General features: G+C 36.1%; 2 protein-coding genes across 3 annotated transcripts in view; one reads left to right on the top strand and one right to left on the bottom strand.

Moving 5' to 3' along the window:
• Nucleotides 1–35: 35 nt before the first annotated feature.
• On the bottom strand, nucleotides 36–1,389 carry LOC106719644 (protein DPCD). 2 transcript variants are annotated; one of them, XM_014514024.2, is made up of 4 exons: nucleotides 1,229–1,389; nucleotides 788–1,113; nucleotides 473–709; nucleotides 36–188 (listed from the first exon to the last, which is right to left on the bottom strand). In XM_014514024.2, exons 2-4 carry the CDS (start codon nucleotides 1,061–1,063, stop codon nucleotides 84–86), a joined length of 618 nt encoding a protein of 205 aa, XP_014369510.2. In that variant the 5' UTR covers nucleotides 1,064–1,113; nucleotides 1,229–1,389; the 3' UTR covers nucleotides 36–83. The 2 variants fall into 2 exon arrangements, with proteins under 2 accessions (XP_014369510.2, XP_014369509.2); XM_014514023.2 differs by having other exon boundaries at nucleotides 788–1,389.
• Nucleotides 1,390–7,242: 5,853 nt separating this feature from the next.
• The window catches only part of LOC106719665 (RNA/RNP complex-1-interacting phosphatase), a 46,614-nt gene continuing 37,131 nt past the window's right edge, over nucleotides 7,243–16,725 (top strand). The window contains exons 1-2 of the mRNA XM_014514057.2: nucleotides 7,243–7,437; nucleotides 7,524–7,599. Of these exons, the coding sequence (XP_014369543.2) occupies nucleotides 7,415–7,437; nucleotides 7,524–7,599 (99 nt within the window). The 5' untranslated portion in view covers nucleotides 7,243–7,414. The remainder of the gene's footprint in view (nucleotides 7,438–7,523; nucleotides 7,600–16,725) is intronic.

Below are 16,725 nucleotides of genomic sequence, written 5' to 3'. Positions count from 1 at the left end.
ATTGTAAGAATTATAAGCTTTATTTCATTTATAACTTTTAATAGCATCCTAATCACATTTCATACAGTAAAAGTAAAGAATCTTTACTGAGTATTGCATTCATTTGGAATGTCTTTAATAGGTTTGACTGTTTTCAGTTGTTCAAACCATTCTTTTTCCATATCAAGTAGTGGTTGAGGTTTCTTATACTGAAATAATTAAATAATTGTAAAATTAATAAAACATGCAACAAATATGAAACAAGGAACTAGTAAAAGCATGTATAAGATGGTAGTATCTATAAGAAACTTTTCAGAAATCTTAGAAGCTCGGCTTCGAACGAGCCACTGCGCAGTACAATTTTAGGTGTAGCAGGGGAGGGCATTGCTCAGCGTGCCAATGACCTTGGGCTGGCAAGATAATTGAAAAAACTATACATATATTATCTATACGTATTAACTATCATAGTATAATGAATAATGTTAATACTTACAGAAATAATCAAGGTATTAAAATTATGAGAAGATTGGACATTAGCCTGTTGCAGCTGTAAATTCAATCTCTGAAGTTCAGGAACTTCTAGTTTTTTGTAATACTTTTTATTTGTGGTGCTTACAATAATGCATTTATTATCATTATCAACTTTAATTGAATAAGTTTCTATGGGGTATGGCAAATTTCTAATTCTCCATTCTAAATTTACCCTTGTATTCCGTCGTGTGAGTATAGGCTGAAAGTAAAAAAAAAGATTTTTGTGTTGTTTTTTATAGTTCAGTTAAGCTTTAAGTCCTTTAGAAATACTATTTACCTGGTCTTTACATTCAGTTAAATCTGCCACTTCAACATTAGCACTGACTTCAGGAATAGGATCACCAATCTCTGCTTGCCATTTACCTTCACCTCCTAATTTTCCTTTTAGTTTCCAAGATCTACGCAATAAAACTTGCGTGTCTATATTGTATTCTTCAACCATTTCACGACCATCTTCAAACTTGTAATGTATCTTCTTTATTTTATTATCTTTTATACATGATTTTTCGGCATTCAGTAACGATTTGTACCAAGCTGTGTTTTTATAAATCATATTGATGTTTTCGGTAATATAAACGTTCTCTTTAATTCTTTTTTCAATACCTGTGAAAAATGGATCCTTGACAGTTTCCAAACATTCGATTAAACATGTTCTCCTTTTCATATTGTTTCTATGGAAACAACTTATCACACTACAAAATACAAATTATAACCTAACCTATATCTTACATACGCGTAGCCATCTAGTTGCTGTAACAAAGTACTTAACTACTATTGTGTTATTTATGTATACTGAAATCTCAAGACATAAACTTCGAAGTTAAAACACAATCTCTAATCAAAAATAAAAATATTAAATTTTGTTTTGACATTCTTTGTGTAATGTTGCCATGCTACGAAAAGATTTTTGATTGTATCTTATCACACCACATTTTCTTTTAAAATGACTTTTTCTTTCAGCGTCAGAATTTTTTTGGAATTAACTTTGATGCTGGAGGCTGGAGGTCTCTAGTTATACCACCTATTAAATATCCGTATATTTATATTGAATGATGGTAAGCTGGAGAAATGAACCTTACTTTCATCTACTTTCATGATTAAAATAAAAAAAAAACAATTTTTCTCATGGAGCTAGATTAAATTCTTAGTCTATGAATACTCAGTTCAGTTCAGTTCAGTTTCTTGATTATGGCTCTCCCTCAGCGGATTGGGCCAGTGTCGAGTGATTATAGTTTTATTCTTGTATTAAAGAGACTGGCAACACTCTACTTATGGATAAGTCTCGTGAGCATACAAGTGTTACGAACTCTAGAATTATCTACAAACGTTGATTTACCTAAAAAGGACGAACACAATAATATACATAGTTAGTAGGTTATGGGACAAACAACTTATAATCTAATATTATTTTTGTTAATATAATCACATAAAATATTTACAAACGGGGTATGTACGTGGGTTAAGAGGGTCTTAAAGTTAGTGGGGCGAGGGATATAATTGGGGAGGACATCAATTAAGGAAGAAGTTCTGTTCGGGCAAGAGAAAAATATATGGTCCACCGTTCCTTCGTCTAATCCGCATTCACATAGCGAGCTATCCTTAACCCTGATTTTCGCTAAGAAAGTTGGAGTGCACGCATGGCCTAATCGTAGTCGACAGATCGTCGACGTGGTCTGCTTATTTGCATCAGGGAACCTAAAAAACCATGGCCTCACTGGTATGGATTCTTGTATGTCTGCATAGTATTTTCCTTTGCTAATAGAAGTCTCGGACCACACAGATTTCCAACTAGACAAAAGATGTTCCTTAGCCAAGGACACCAGGTCATGAATGTATAGTTTGTGGTGACTCATTGAGCCACACGATGTGGCTTCTTTAGCTAAATGGTCAGCTGACTCATTGCCCTGGATCCCAGAATGACCCGGAATCCACGCAAGAGTGACCTGAAGACCTTGCAGAGAACATCTGTACAAAATGTTTTTAATTTCCATAATAAAAGGGAATCTTGATTTACTTCTAAATTGATTTGATAAAATTGCGTCTAAACAGCTTTTAGAATCCGAAAATATTATTGTCTTTCTAATCTTGTGTGATTCGATGTACATTAAGGCTTCTAAGATGGCAACCGACTCTCCAGTAAATACCGAGGATAAGGAGGGAAGTTTAAAATTTAATACTATACGGAATTTGGGAATCCAGACAGCTGCTCCCACGTAACCATGCACTGAGAGCTTGGAGGCATCCGTATAAATAATAAGCCAATCACTCCAGCGCTCATCAACTATTCGCTGGAAATTGGTGTTCGCGGATGCTGGGTCCTTAGTTATATTTAAGTCCAGTATTATGTTCGGGTTATGAACTAACGCCTGATAGGGAATTTCAAATATGGGATTAAGGGTAGTTTGAGAAAGTGGACAAGCAAGACGAGTGATTTTGAGATAACTTTTTACAAGACAAGGAGGTTCTTTGTGTGCCCAATATCCACCGGCAGTAACAAGGTGTGACAGTTCATGAAGTTTTGGAAGAAGACTATGTGAAGAAGTTTGAAAAATTTTAAAAATAAAGCGATCACTAAGGTACTGTCTCCTGATATGTAGAGGGGGGTCAACACATTCGACTTGCATTGCGTTAATAGGAGAGGATTTCATAGCCCCTGTAATCAATCTGAGACATTTAGCCTGGACTTTGTCTAGTGCATGTAGAGGTAATTTATTGCATGGTTCCAGAATAAAGATGCCATAGTCGAGATGACTTCTAACTATGGCATTATACAAGAGCTTTTGTGAAAATGGGTGGGAACCCCACCAAACACCTGAAAGGGAACGAATAATGTTTATATTTCTTTCGCATTTCGCAATGACATGATTAATATGGTGAATTGATGTCAATTTTGAATCCAGGATAAGACCTAAAAACTTTACTTTATTTTTGACTGGAATTATATTACCATTGCAAGAAATTGAAATATCAGGTATATTTCTGACTCTAGAAAATACCACAACTGTACTTTTAGGTATAGAGAGATTGAGACCGTGATTCTGAAGCCAATCATCCAGATATCTAATAGCAGTGTTAAGTCGAGAGGTGGCTTCGTCAAAGTTGTCAGACGATACATAAAGTGATAAATCATCAGCGTATTGTAGGACATCACAAAATGAATTGACGGTAAGCTCCAAATCATGGGTGTATATACTGTATAGCAGGGGACTTAGGACAGATCCTTGGGGCAGGCCCTTCCAGACAAGTCTAGAGGGGAGAAGAGAATTTTTACTAGAAATTTGGACAGATCTAGCCGAAAGATAATTTGAAATATAGTTAACTATCCTCACAGGAATGTTCAGATGAAGCATTTTGCTTCTGAGCACCGGAAGAAGTACATTATCGTATGCTGATGAGATGTCCAGAAATACGCCAATCACCGATTTATTTTTCGAAAGGGCTATACGGATATCAGTAATAAATGAACTTAAACTATCCATCGTTCCTGCTCCCTTCCGGAAACCATATTGACTTTTAGCTATTATACCTCTACTTTCCACTAGCCATTCCAATCTATTTTTAATCAGATGTTCTAATATTTTTGCCAAGGTAGATGACAGTGCGATAGGTCTATATCCCAGAGGATCATTACTTAACTTCCCAGGTTTAAGAATAGGGAGTATAATTTGAGATTTCCATTCTTCCGGCGGAAGGCTGGAGAAAAAGATAATATTTATTAAATTTAAAAAAAATTTACGAGTTTCTAGACCAGAATTTACGATGAAAGAATAAGGGATCTCATCTATACCCGGTGAAGAATCTTTGAGGCCATTAATGGCACACAAAAACTCATCCCAAGAGAATGGGCGGTCAAACTCATTTTCTAATGGGCCCGATGACTGAAATACTGTAGTTTCTTCCATAGAAGGGGCAACCGGAGGAGCAAGTCTCTGTGCAAAAGTGTCTATCCAGACTGAGTGATCATTGGAAGAGTCTTCACAAGAGGTAACAGACCCACGAAATCGTTTTATGTTTCTCCACACCATTGAAGGGGGAGACATGGGGGAAAGAGATTCACAGAAGTGACGCCAACCAGAACGTTTTTTGTCGGAGAAGGTTCTCGCAGCTTGAGCGGCCACATGCTGATAATTAATAAAATTTTGTTCGGTCATGGATGAGTTATAAATTGCTTCAGCTTCTTTACGTTTTTTGTACATTTGCGTACACTCACTGTCCCACCATGGAGGGGAGGGAATTTTGTTTTTACCCTTTGATAAAAGCGGAATAGACTTATCTGCAGCTTTAAAGAGGGCATTTTTAAAGCGCTCAGGTGAGTCCGTCATATTGTCGAGACATGGAAGGGGGATTTTCGAAACTTCTCGGTCGGTCTCAGAACAAAATTGAGACCAATCAGCCCTAGATAATTTATACTTAAGACGGGGACGGGGATTATTACAAAAGGTGTGAGAAGAAGTATCAGGAATAGACAATAAGATAGGAAAATGATCACTGCCACAACCAAAGGGTTGTACCGTCCAAGAGAATAAAGAAGCCAGCGAGGGAGAACAAATGGAAAGATCGACCGCACTTCTCTCGTCTTGTCCCGGTCGGACTCTTCGCGTGGGAGTGCCGTCGTTTATTATACAAAGATCACGGTCATGCAGGAGATCGAGAAATTCAAGAGATAGGGAGTCGCAGGAGTGGGACCCCCAAAGAGTGTGATGAATATTGAAATCTCCTAGGAGAACGACAGGAGGTGGAAGAGAATCTATTATCACAAAAAGTTCATTTAGGGTGGAAAGACGGGGATCTGGTATGTATATAGAAATAAAAGAAATGTTAAAAGCTCTAAGAGCTACAGCGTTGAATGTATTCGAGAGACCTGAAAGTGGAATTTGTGAGTAGGTAATAGATCGAGAAATTAATAACGCAGAACCACCGTGCCCATCAACTCTGTCATCCCTGAGACAGGCGAAACCAGGGATACGGAATCGAATCTCCGGGTTCAACCAAGTCTCCTGAATGGCAACGATAACAGGACTGTGGGTATTGATTAGGTCGATAAGTTCGTGCTTTTTATGTCTAACGCTACGACAGTTCCATTGCAGAATATTGCGAGGAGCCATCGGGAAGGGAGAATAGACGCTGAGTAAGTTTTTCTCTAAGATTGTTCGGTAAATCGACTTCGGAAAGCCGTGAGAAGAAATTCAATACGGAAGATATTTCATTGCCCTGTGGCATTGAATCATCAGAAGCTGAAATTGATGTATTGGAAATGGCACATCCATTGGAGAGAGACGAGGGAGGGTATTCCGTGATCCTTTGGAGCGCACGGCGATCATAACCAGGGCTTGAGGCCGGAGTAGATGTCCGGCGTGGAAGAAACACAGTTTTACGGCTTGAAGATTTCAGTGGAGTACGAGGGGAAGAAGATTGGGGGGAACATGAAACAGAAGAGATCTTACTAGTTGATCCAGAATATGAACGCATGCCGGTGCGGGGGTACCTTGCAGAAGCCTCTTGATAGGATTTATTTTCAGTGGACATGACATACTTAATTTTTTTTTGTCTATCGAATTCAGGGCAGGTTTGGTCATTGGCTCTATGACTTCCAGAGCAGTACAGGCAAGTTGGAGATGTTTTGTCACATGTTTCTCCTTCATGAGGTTGGGAACAGACAAAGCAGCGGGGTTTCGACCTGCATTGTGACTTGACATGCCCAAATCTGCAACACTTGTTGCATTGAATTGTTGGCAACAAATATATTTCAACAGGTATAGAATTATAAAAGCCATAAACATGTTCTGGTATCCTTTGTCCTGAGAAAGTAAGTACAATGGATTGAGTGGGAACCCACGAGGGGGGCCCACCTTCACTTCGGACTTTTCTATTAAGTCGGCGAGCTCGTACTATTTTACCTAGGCCTCGCTGGGTAAGGTCAGAGTTTAATTCCTCAACAATTTCTTCCAATGACCACTCGGTGGGCATATTTCTAATAATCCCCATTCGGGTAACATTGTATGAGGGGATTACTGCCTCATAATTATATTGCGTTAGAGTGGGTAGCTCGAGAAAAGAGTTAGCATCTGACGCTGACTTGAACTCAACCGATATGCGATTGCGACCAACACGTTTCACACCATCAGCCAGTACATTTTTAATATTATTTTTTGACAAAAAATATCCAAAGTGGATTGGTCTTAGAGAAACACCTAAAGACGACTCATTTTCTTTTTTGGAAACATGAACTAAAAAAGGGGATTCAGAGCCTTCATATTTATTTTTTCTCAGAGTAAATTCAGGGGTTATGTACGTTGATTGAATAGAAGGAATAGGGAGATCACCAGTTTTTTTAACAACGTAATGTTGAACATAATCATGATCATAATTAGTCCTTTTTCTATTATTATTCAAAGAACCATCTGTCTGTGGGAGTATATTACAATTTTCATAACCACCCCCAGGATCGGGAGGGTCGGTATCCATTTTGGACTACTAGTTTTAACTTAAACTAAGGGAACTTACCTTAGACAATCACAAAACCAATAACCAAACAAATAACACAAAAAGCAAATCAACAGATTGTCTCAGATAACGTAAATCTAAATAAAATAACCGCAACTAAAAAAAAACACTTGTACTACGCACTCAACCAGAAAGCAGAGTCCCTATGAATACTCATAATTTTGTTTAGAAATGTCAGAAATGTTGACATTTTGCGTTGACATTTCAGTAATTGACGACTCCCATCTCTATGGTCGCCAGGACATCATATCTATACAATGATTTTTAGGTTATTTTTTTGAAACGTAAGGAAAAAATCTAATTTGTCCTTGTATATAGCGAAATATTATGCTATTGGCAACGTTAACTTTGGCACTTCTATTGGTGTGATAGGATATAACTTATTTCTAAAGATTGCAAAATGGCTGGACGAATACCAGATAGGTATGAGTTGAAATACTTTTGAAAATAAATATAAACACAAAAACTTTTCCATACGGTAAATACATTACATTTATTTCTTATTACAGATGGTTGCAATATAAAGCATGTGGAAAAGTCATTGAAGGCACAAGAATTATTTGCTTTAAAGTACCACTAAAAAGGGTATGTCAATATTTTTATACTATGAATATTACACGTGAAAGTTATACAAAGAGACAAAGACAAATATATTCAGTGGAATGAGTGTATGATTTTGAAGGATACATCTTATATGTATTTCCACTTATTGGAATAAGATATATTGAAATGAAATGGAGCTTCGGTGGAATAAGTTTTCACAAGGTTATCGAAGTGATCACCACTATTTGCCTTATTATATAGGTAAGAATAGTAATACTGTGTCCCCTGGTATCAGCAACAGCTTGTCCAATTTTGAAGTTTGAGTTTGAAAGTAGGGATTTGTTAAATCCTTACTTGTGTATAATACATTTTAAAAAACATAATATAATAATGTTGGTATTATTATTTAGTTATTATATATAAAAGTGTGTATAGCCATTAAAAAGTAATACATAGGTAATAATTTCAAGAGCTATTTTGTAAATTTAATTCATAATTAATTTGTTTCTCAAGAAAAATTGTTATGAAGGAATAGACATGTGTCAATCAGTTCTGAACCGATTCAACAGTTCAGGTTACATGGACTTGAACTTTTTAATAACTAAACTGGCAGCTCACAGCTCATCTTAATGTACTATAACCAAATTGCCATATGTTAGCTGACAAGATGCAAGCTGCCTGGTATCTTGCAGTTCGTAGCTCCAAACCAAATCTATGCTGGTACTAACCTGATCAACTGAGTTGCGTACCTGTTCACTGATCTGCTTTACACATACGAACCGTGAGCTGACCTGCAGGTCATCAATTTTAGTTGAGTTTTACATGACTATTGAATGAACACTGCCATCTATCATTGAAAAGTAGTATTATTTTCCACTGTTGCATGCTGTAATAGTTTTTAAGCTTGCCAGTAGATGTCTCCACGTGTCCTGACATGTTTTCAACATAGTGTGTTTTTTTAAACCAGAATAATTTTACACAGATTCATTATAGACAATATTTTATTAGATCTAGCCTCGGTCAAATCTAGTCTAGAGTATATTTGCGTGAGTTAGTGTACTCACTATTATTACTTCAATAGTTCAATGTTGCGTGTTTCTTGTTATAGCGTTTACATTCGAAAGTAATGCAAATGGTCAATCAATCTCAACGTTCTTTCCTAATTGCATCATAAATATGAGAAACTATATCTAATCAGCAATTTGAGGTGTGAAAACATCCATAAATTAAAAAAAAAATCGAAGATAATTTGAAATTTTGTCAAGACTAGAAATTTCGTGTGTCGATAAGTAAAAACACCAATTAAAGGAATCGCGTAACATTTAGAAAAGTTATTCATTACATTGTACAATGTACTAGTAAATAAACAAGACTATTTTTTTCTAGAAAATTTCCTCTCTATGTGTATACTATCGTAACTACCTATCGTATAAAACGTGTCTAAATTGCTAAAACGCGCATTCTTTTATCGTCCAAATTCTTGGCAATGGAAAAATGAAGTTTATGGGGATGAGAAAGCGAATTTTTTCATACAATTATAGTCTCTCACGACCAGTACAGACTTTGAGATGCTCTTTTGGCGTGCAGTCGCACAATGTTTGTTTGTATAACTGTCAGGTGCTTGCTTGTGCCTCGGCTCGCACTTGATCGTACCACAGTTACACGACAAACATTCAAACCCCTCTCTCCTCTATATCTATTCTCTTCACTCACTACCGATTTGTGTTAATTTGTACGAAGTTGTCTTATACTGCGAGTTTATCCATTTGTTTTTGATTATTTACTATGGTTAAATTATAGCATGACGTCTCTTTTGACTAATGAGTATGAATGTGGATGGCTATAAAACCGAAGAAGAATTTTGGAAAAGAGGATGTGTGTAGGATGGAAGTGAAATCAGGCATGACGGCTGATAAGAGGCATACTGAGCCAACAGGTATACGATACGTACGATAATGGCAGAGGCGTGTCATCTTATCTCATCATCATCGTTAATCCTTAGAAGATGAATATTGTTTTTACTTGAAAGTTTTCGAAACGAGTTCACACGTATTTAACTAGCTGTCGCTCGCGACTCCGTACGCGCGGAATTAAAAAAAAAACTTAATTAGTAGCCTAGATATTCTTTAAAACTATTTTCTATATCCATGCCAAATTTCATCTAGTTCGGTTGAGCCGCTCTGGAGATACTTACTAACAAACATTCATCCATCCACCCAAACATTCGCATTTATAATATTAGTAAGAAGTAAGATTAATGCTATTTAAGCTCAACTTGTATCGGCTCTGTACCTACACTTAAATAGAACTGTCATCACAAGTGATCGATATTGTAAGCCTGACCTTTAAATAGTCTCATTGTATACAAATATCGAGTAATTTTAAATGTAATTTAGTAAAACAAAAACTGAGTATCCAAATGTTTAATATACTTAACAAAAACGTGTCTTTTAAAGTTTCGGTCTGAGTTTTCTTTGTAATCATTTTAACTGCTGTTTATTCGAAAAGTTTGATATCAACATGAACTATGTCTATTTGCGGTTAGTTAAAATTCTTTGTCCTGTACGTGTCAGTACACATTGAATAGTGGGTTTTGTGTAAAAGTAATAAAATGCGAAGTGTTAGGTAATAGTAATATTGCAGTGTTAATAGGGAATATATGTTTTGAATAAGATCTCAATGTCAACCAATTATGGGAAGTATAGATTTGTATTTTTGATAAAATCGTCAAAATGAACAATAGACTAGCGGAATTAAAAAAAAATTTAATTAGTAACCTATGTGTTCTTCCTATAATTATGTGTAATTTCAGCGAGATCCGTTTAGCTGTTTATCCATCCATCCATCCATCCATACATTTAATCGGTCCCATATATAGTATTAGTAGGATTTAAATCAATTTTTATGTCAACGTGTAATCATACAAAAGACGCCATTCTTAGTGTAATGTAAAGAAAAAAATTCTTAAAATAAAATGTGTATCAACCACACCAATTATTTCTACTACTTTTATTTTGCTAGGAATATATGTATGAAGTAAATAAAAAGAATAGCAAGAAAGCTTTGTTCTCCTTCTTACAGATTTAATTTTCTAACTCAGCTGGGGTAAAGAATTTAATCAGTGCGAATTGAGTGTCGTCGACAATAGGCTTGGATCGCTATTGGATTGTGGCTTTGATACGTTGCTATGTCGGTCACAGGCCGATGTTAGATAGCGTGAGTGCCTGTGCCTTGTGGACTTCACAGCTGATTTATATGCATTATGCAATTATCCAGCCTCTCTGATCGTAATGGAATTTTAATTCGTCTTCTTCAACAGGACAGGGGTGCAAATTATCGTCACTATTGTTGTTGTAATTGTACAGTTATCCTTTATCGTCTTAAAATTGATCTGAAAAGAAAACTATCGTTTATTAAATGAGTTTTTGTCTAATAAGTTTCTTACTTTCAAAACAGGTTTATTTAAAACTGGAGTTAGTAGTTGTTAGCTAAACTATTAGATATTCAATAAAACATATTGTCATTCCTCGCATTATATTTGACAAAACAGAGAGAAAAATGTTTTAAACGGGAATTTTGGTCTTAAAAACCCACGATAAGTGCTTTTAGATTTACAAATTGGAATTTTAGCCTTATGTTTACGTAAATCGATTCATGATAATAACATGCTGTGGTGGCTCCTTTGAAGATTAACTAAGATGAAGATAAATAGGATTTAAAGCGGGATTTTGGTTGCGCTAAGTGAGATGTAGATAAAAGGAAAGACAGACTTGAAATTAAATGAAGCGTTGTATTTGAACTCCTTTTATCCCTAGAGATAAGGATATATTTTAATGTGTAATTATGCGTACGGGTTTGACCTTAATCCCGTTACACATCTGCCTTGTGTTTGCTTAGCAGCGTGTCAAAATATTTGTCCCTTATAAAGGAACGGCTGCGACTCATAAAGGACTAATCTCGTATTTGATAAAACAGCGGGTGCCTCTTGCCGTGCACCGTGAATGACCGCCTTTATCTCTCCATCTTTTGATTTTTTTCCTTTAGTCTAAGAAATATTTCCTTTATTCGGTTTCCGTGGCGCTTTGATTCCGTTTCTTTATTCGTCGGGATCTACCTCATAAATTTCGATAGTTTTGTTTACTTTGAGTTATAAAGGGATATTACCGTAATGGCAATCGGCATCTGTAATTTGATATTGACCTTCTAATAGTTTTTTTTTAATTTATGATTTAATGCTGTGTTTTATTATTTTCTTTGTCATTTAAAATTTTAACTAATGTATGTATTTATTAATAGTTTAGAAGTCTTAGAAATCGGTAAACTCTGAGGTAATAGTAATACAGAAGTATGAATTCTTTATTTCATTGTTATCGTCGATGAACACCTTGGTGTTCCCGCTGCGCGATTGCCCCCTTCTCTTATAAAAAAAATTTCATTGTTTTCGTCCAATATTAATATTCATCCCAGGAATGTCCCGGCGAACAACTAGTCTTAAATAAAATGGCACAGCGTTTCAGCAAGTATGATGTTTCAGTTGTGGAGAACATATTGTAAATATTTTTACGACGTCTTTTGACTTTGATCGTCGTAAGTGATGTGTCCTACGGGCGCCAGACGCAACATATCAATCAAACACTTCTTTTGCCCGCCACAATAACAATATTTTCTTTCCACAATGCATTTTTACGATACAACCTCTAGTGTGGACATGTACAATTGGTGCAATGACTTTGATCGTTCTTGCATCCATTATGCACACACACGCAGGTCCTTTATAAAGTTATAAACTTCGAATGCGATCCTTTTTATGTTTTTTTCGACAAGTTCCGAAGGTGACAAGTATGCACCCGCGGTAATATCTTTATTTATGTATATTTCGTGCCATACAAACACTCGAGTAGACCTCCCGTGTAACACATTATATTCCATATGATATGAGAAAATATTGATTTCATTCAAAGAAGTGTGAATCGGCAATAGAGTCGTGAATTAATGTGTTTCTCGGCGTCTTGTTATAATATAAATTGTCATCTTGTCATCTCATATGAATAGAAATGTAATAAAACTTTTGACTTATGATTTCCTCTTTCTACTTCACTAAATGGTACAATTAGCAAAAAAAAACAATTGCATATGTCCTGTGTACCACAACCACATTCATACTTACACATTTAAATATTGTTATGAAAATATATATTTTTTAAAATTAAAATAAATACTTTATTCTTACGATAGTTTATGAATGCCCTGTTAAATGTACTATAAAATAAATAATACTCAATTTGGTTGTGACTTCGTATATTTAGATTAAATTGTTTTAATACGCATGATACCGTCATTATAAATATAATTTGCTGCTGGCATGTTTGAACACTGCTCACGCTATTTTATCGATCTGTGATTGGTCCAAATGATTCATTTACATCGTCTATATCATGCCCACTTTACTATCCGCATGGAGATCAGAATCAGGAATGGTATTGCATTTCTCCGGGCGTCGCGTCGCGCCGAATAAAAAAGTCATAAAACGATGACACTCTTGGGAATACGGAGGAGTAAGTAACGCCGCTCGATATCGTCCGTCCAGTTTATTGGACCGACTACAACGAAAGGCCACCACAAACGATACATTGCACTTATCGTTTATCGGCACGTAATGATATAATGTTACACGATCGTAAAAATACGAACTGAAACTAGGACCGACATATCGTATCAAGGATGCGTTGTGTCCAGCGGAGATTTTTCGGTCTCTTAACAAAACCGGTAATGAAAATAAAAACCGTTAAAGTCACTATATATGCTTGTATTGTCTATTCTCTGTAATTGATTGATATACAATGTGGTTAACGGTGTTCTTTGTTATTTCCGACGGAGAAGTAATAGTAAAGTTTAATCATATGATAATGTTAAAAAAGGATACATAGGCGTCTATTAAGGGCTTATTTATGAGGTCGGGACCCGAAACCCTTACATAAATCATCGCCATTTAAGGCGGGCCGGACAAGAGGGAATTCTGATTCAATTTGACTTCTGATTCTTCCTTATGTTGTATAAGTTTATTTTGATTGTAACAACTGTGGAATGTCTGAGAGTTAATTTTTTATGACTCAAAATTAGTGTAATTATTCATGATTGTACGAAAAGCTCGATTAATTAAACTGTACGATCCTGTGATCTATTACGATACGTGACGATAGGAAATCAGTGTTGAAGTGCTAAAAATCGAGTTGGCGAGGCACAGATTAGCGAAATATTGATTACATTGCCTTCTGGCCAGTGTAAATACGCTTTTAGCCAACCGATCTAGGCTCGTAACAGTTGCTTTGGAGCACATTGTTTTTATGATCCGTGCAATTTAATCATGTTAATAAATTGTTTAAACACAATGGCACGGTATCCGAAAATCTTAATTGCGTCAAAGTACAGTGTTGATGTAGTGCCGTCATCGCTTTTCTGTCCAACATATTATGGTGTATTTTTTTCTTCAATGGAATCATTACGCTGATGTCACCGTTGATTCCAGGATATGATAATCGTGATCGTTACGCCCCGTCTGGTATCTGGCCACGTCCGAATCGAGGATGTGAGATCATTTGTTACGGTGATGGAATATTTTTCCTTTTATTTAGTTGACGCTAATTAGAGATCGACTTTAAAATGTTCGTAGAGAATTAATATATGAATTTTAGATTCAAAGATGAGTCAATGAAGGCATTAGTCCGGCGGTCGGCGGCGCTACAGGAAATTTGTCCTGCGCGTGTGGACCCCGACGGTGGCGGCGTCGTGCGGCTCTACTCCCGCTAATCAATGTTAGTTGATTGCCAATTTGTGCAGTGATATATAGCCGATTGCTTTGCTTAATTGTTCGCTATGAGCAGAGCCATTGGAAACTGCACCGCTCATTTGTTGTACGTCATTCGAACACGTAATACGTTTTAACGACTCGTATATATCACAAGGTTGCGCAAGGCCCTATAGCACGTATTAAGTTACACAATTAACACATAGCTAATTACGTCCAACGTAAGTCCGTGCTCTCGACTACAACCTTTATGCAATGCAATATTTAATGGCGCGATAGATTCAAATTATTGTAACGTGGGTTCTTAAATCAATATCGTTGGGTATGTTTGAACTTTCTGTCGTCATCCAATTAGGTTTATTAAAATTTATTGGGTGTAACGAGTGAGTTACGCGGCGCGAACCACGCATGTTCACCATTACTATTGACATGGTTTTATTTATTGATTTATTTCAATCTACAATTACGCATGATGTGCATAGGAAATTTATGGTGAAGCTAAGCCACTTGTTAGTTATGTCGGTGAAGATTTGCTTAAACAAGCGGCTGTTTATGGTCTATGGGCGAGCGTTTTATTGCATTCCAACTCCTCAAATACACTTGCTTTGTATTTATCAGTAATTAGTTGGTCATGTTTATTGATTCTTCTGACATCTTAACTGTGCAAAATGTTGCGTAATATTTATTACTATTGAACTTAAGAAATGTAACGGTTCTTGCGATTCTCTCGATTCCAATTAAAATTTATGTAAGACTATCTAATTATTCATCTATAAATACAACTATAATTTCAGAAAATTTCACTTAGTATAATATTCTGTAGTACTCCTCAAACCGTTTTTAAAATTCTAGAGTTGGTCTTTGAGAGGATTTTAGGTCCATATATAATTTCAACTTAACCTCAAATCTGTAAAAAGGAACGGTCTGTTATTAATTCAGATAGTCATACATAAACTACTCATGTTTAACGTTGCATAATCCGATGTAATAAAGTATGGCACCAAACCTTTCCCACAATTATTCTCAATGTATCTGGATCTAAATCGTGTTAACGACGGCTAATGTACGTACGCTGCCATGTGGGTGGCTCGGTTTATACGCTCAATCAACGGTTGGTCGCACGCGCTACCGTCAAATTATACGACTACTGTTATTGCCCACATTTGCCGACCATTTTCATAGTCAGTATATAGTATCACTGTTGCATTGTTTCAGACCACCAGCGAATCTTACTTTCCACTGTAATGCCATCCAAATGATCGTCTCACTGACCCAGGGTAATTAAATGATCCGTAAGGCTGCCTTTTTAATTTTGGATTTTTATGAGAAATCCACACTTAGGGGCTACTAAGTATGTCCGACACTGAGCGTGGGAGCCTATAATGTTGTATAGGAAAGGATTGCGGATGTCTATGGGCAGCGGTCGCTTCGCTATTTCGGTGAATTCAGCTGGCCGCTTGCTCCCTTGCCACCGTATGATATAAAAAATTAAACATAATTCAATTGCAATAACTTCTTCGGTGCTTATAAAATAAACAAAAAGTGTGTAGATATCTTGGTTGCACCCGTATCGATTACTGAGATCGTATGATAACTGGCCGATAAATTATTTCGATAGATGTTCCTCTTGGGAAAGGACGATCTGGAATTTTTGTAGGTGTATGATTTACTGAGCGATGTCATAACCGAACCTACTGTTAGAAAGGGTTTGTTTTTTGTAATGATAACTACAAAAAATAACTGGGTTTTAAATCATGCAAACTCTACCAGCATTTTACTACTATAAGAGTTTTTCGCTTATAAAAATTTACACCCCTAGAAAAAATATTTTTACCAAATGAATTAGTATTTTTTCAAAATTTTCATCTTTCATACTATGTAATTACTTTAAAAATTCCTGTTTTTGTTTTTCTCAAGTCATTTTATACAAGTCGTCAAAAGCAATTACAAAATATTTTTTATGATTTTAAAGTTTGTTAATCTAGTTCTGTTTATTTTTTTCTGTAAGTCAAGGTTAGTGAAAGTACAAACATCTATCAAAGTGACCGAGCACGTGGTCTAAATACAAGACTTGTGTGTGTTGTTTGTAAAGGCGTAAGACCACACAGTAAGCAGGCGATCACGACAGTCTCTATTCGGCCTCTCCCCCTCCCCCCCACTTCTGTAATCACGGCATCATTACTTCTAATGACGTGTTAACGTTACTTTATGGGAATGCCAAACATGACGTTCACATTTTGGTCATTTACATTTGTTTGTCCACTATCTTCGTATTGTTTGCTTTCGTCTCTAAAACAGAGGGGCGGCGTATCGGCCTGCCACCGGTGTACTTGACTGTTTTTTTTTCATTTTGTCTTCGTTTC

Source organism: Papilio machaon, chromosome 11, assembly GCF_912999745.1.
Source record: "Papilio machaon chromosome 11, ilPapMach1.1, whole genome shotgun sequence".
Lineage (NCBI taxonomy): Eukaryota > Metazoa > Arthropoda > Insecta > Lepidoptera > Papilionidae > Papilio > Papilio machaon.
This window is presented reverse-complemented; position numbering and strand designations above follow the sequence as displayed.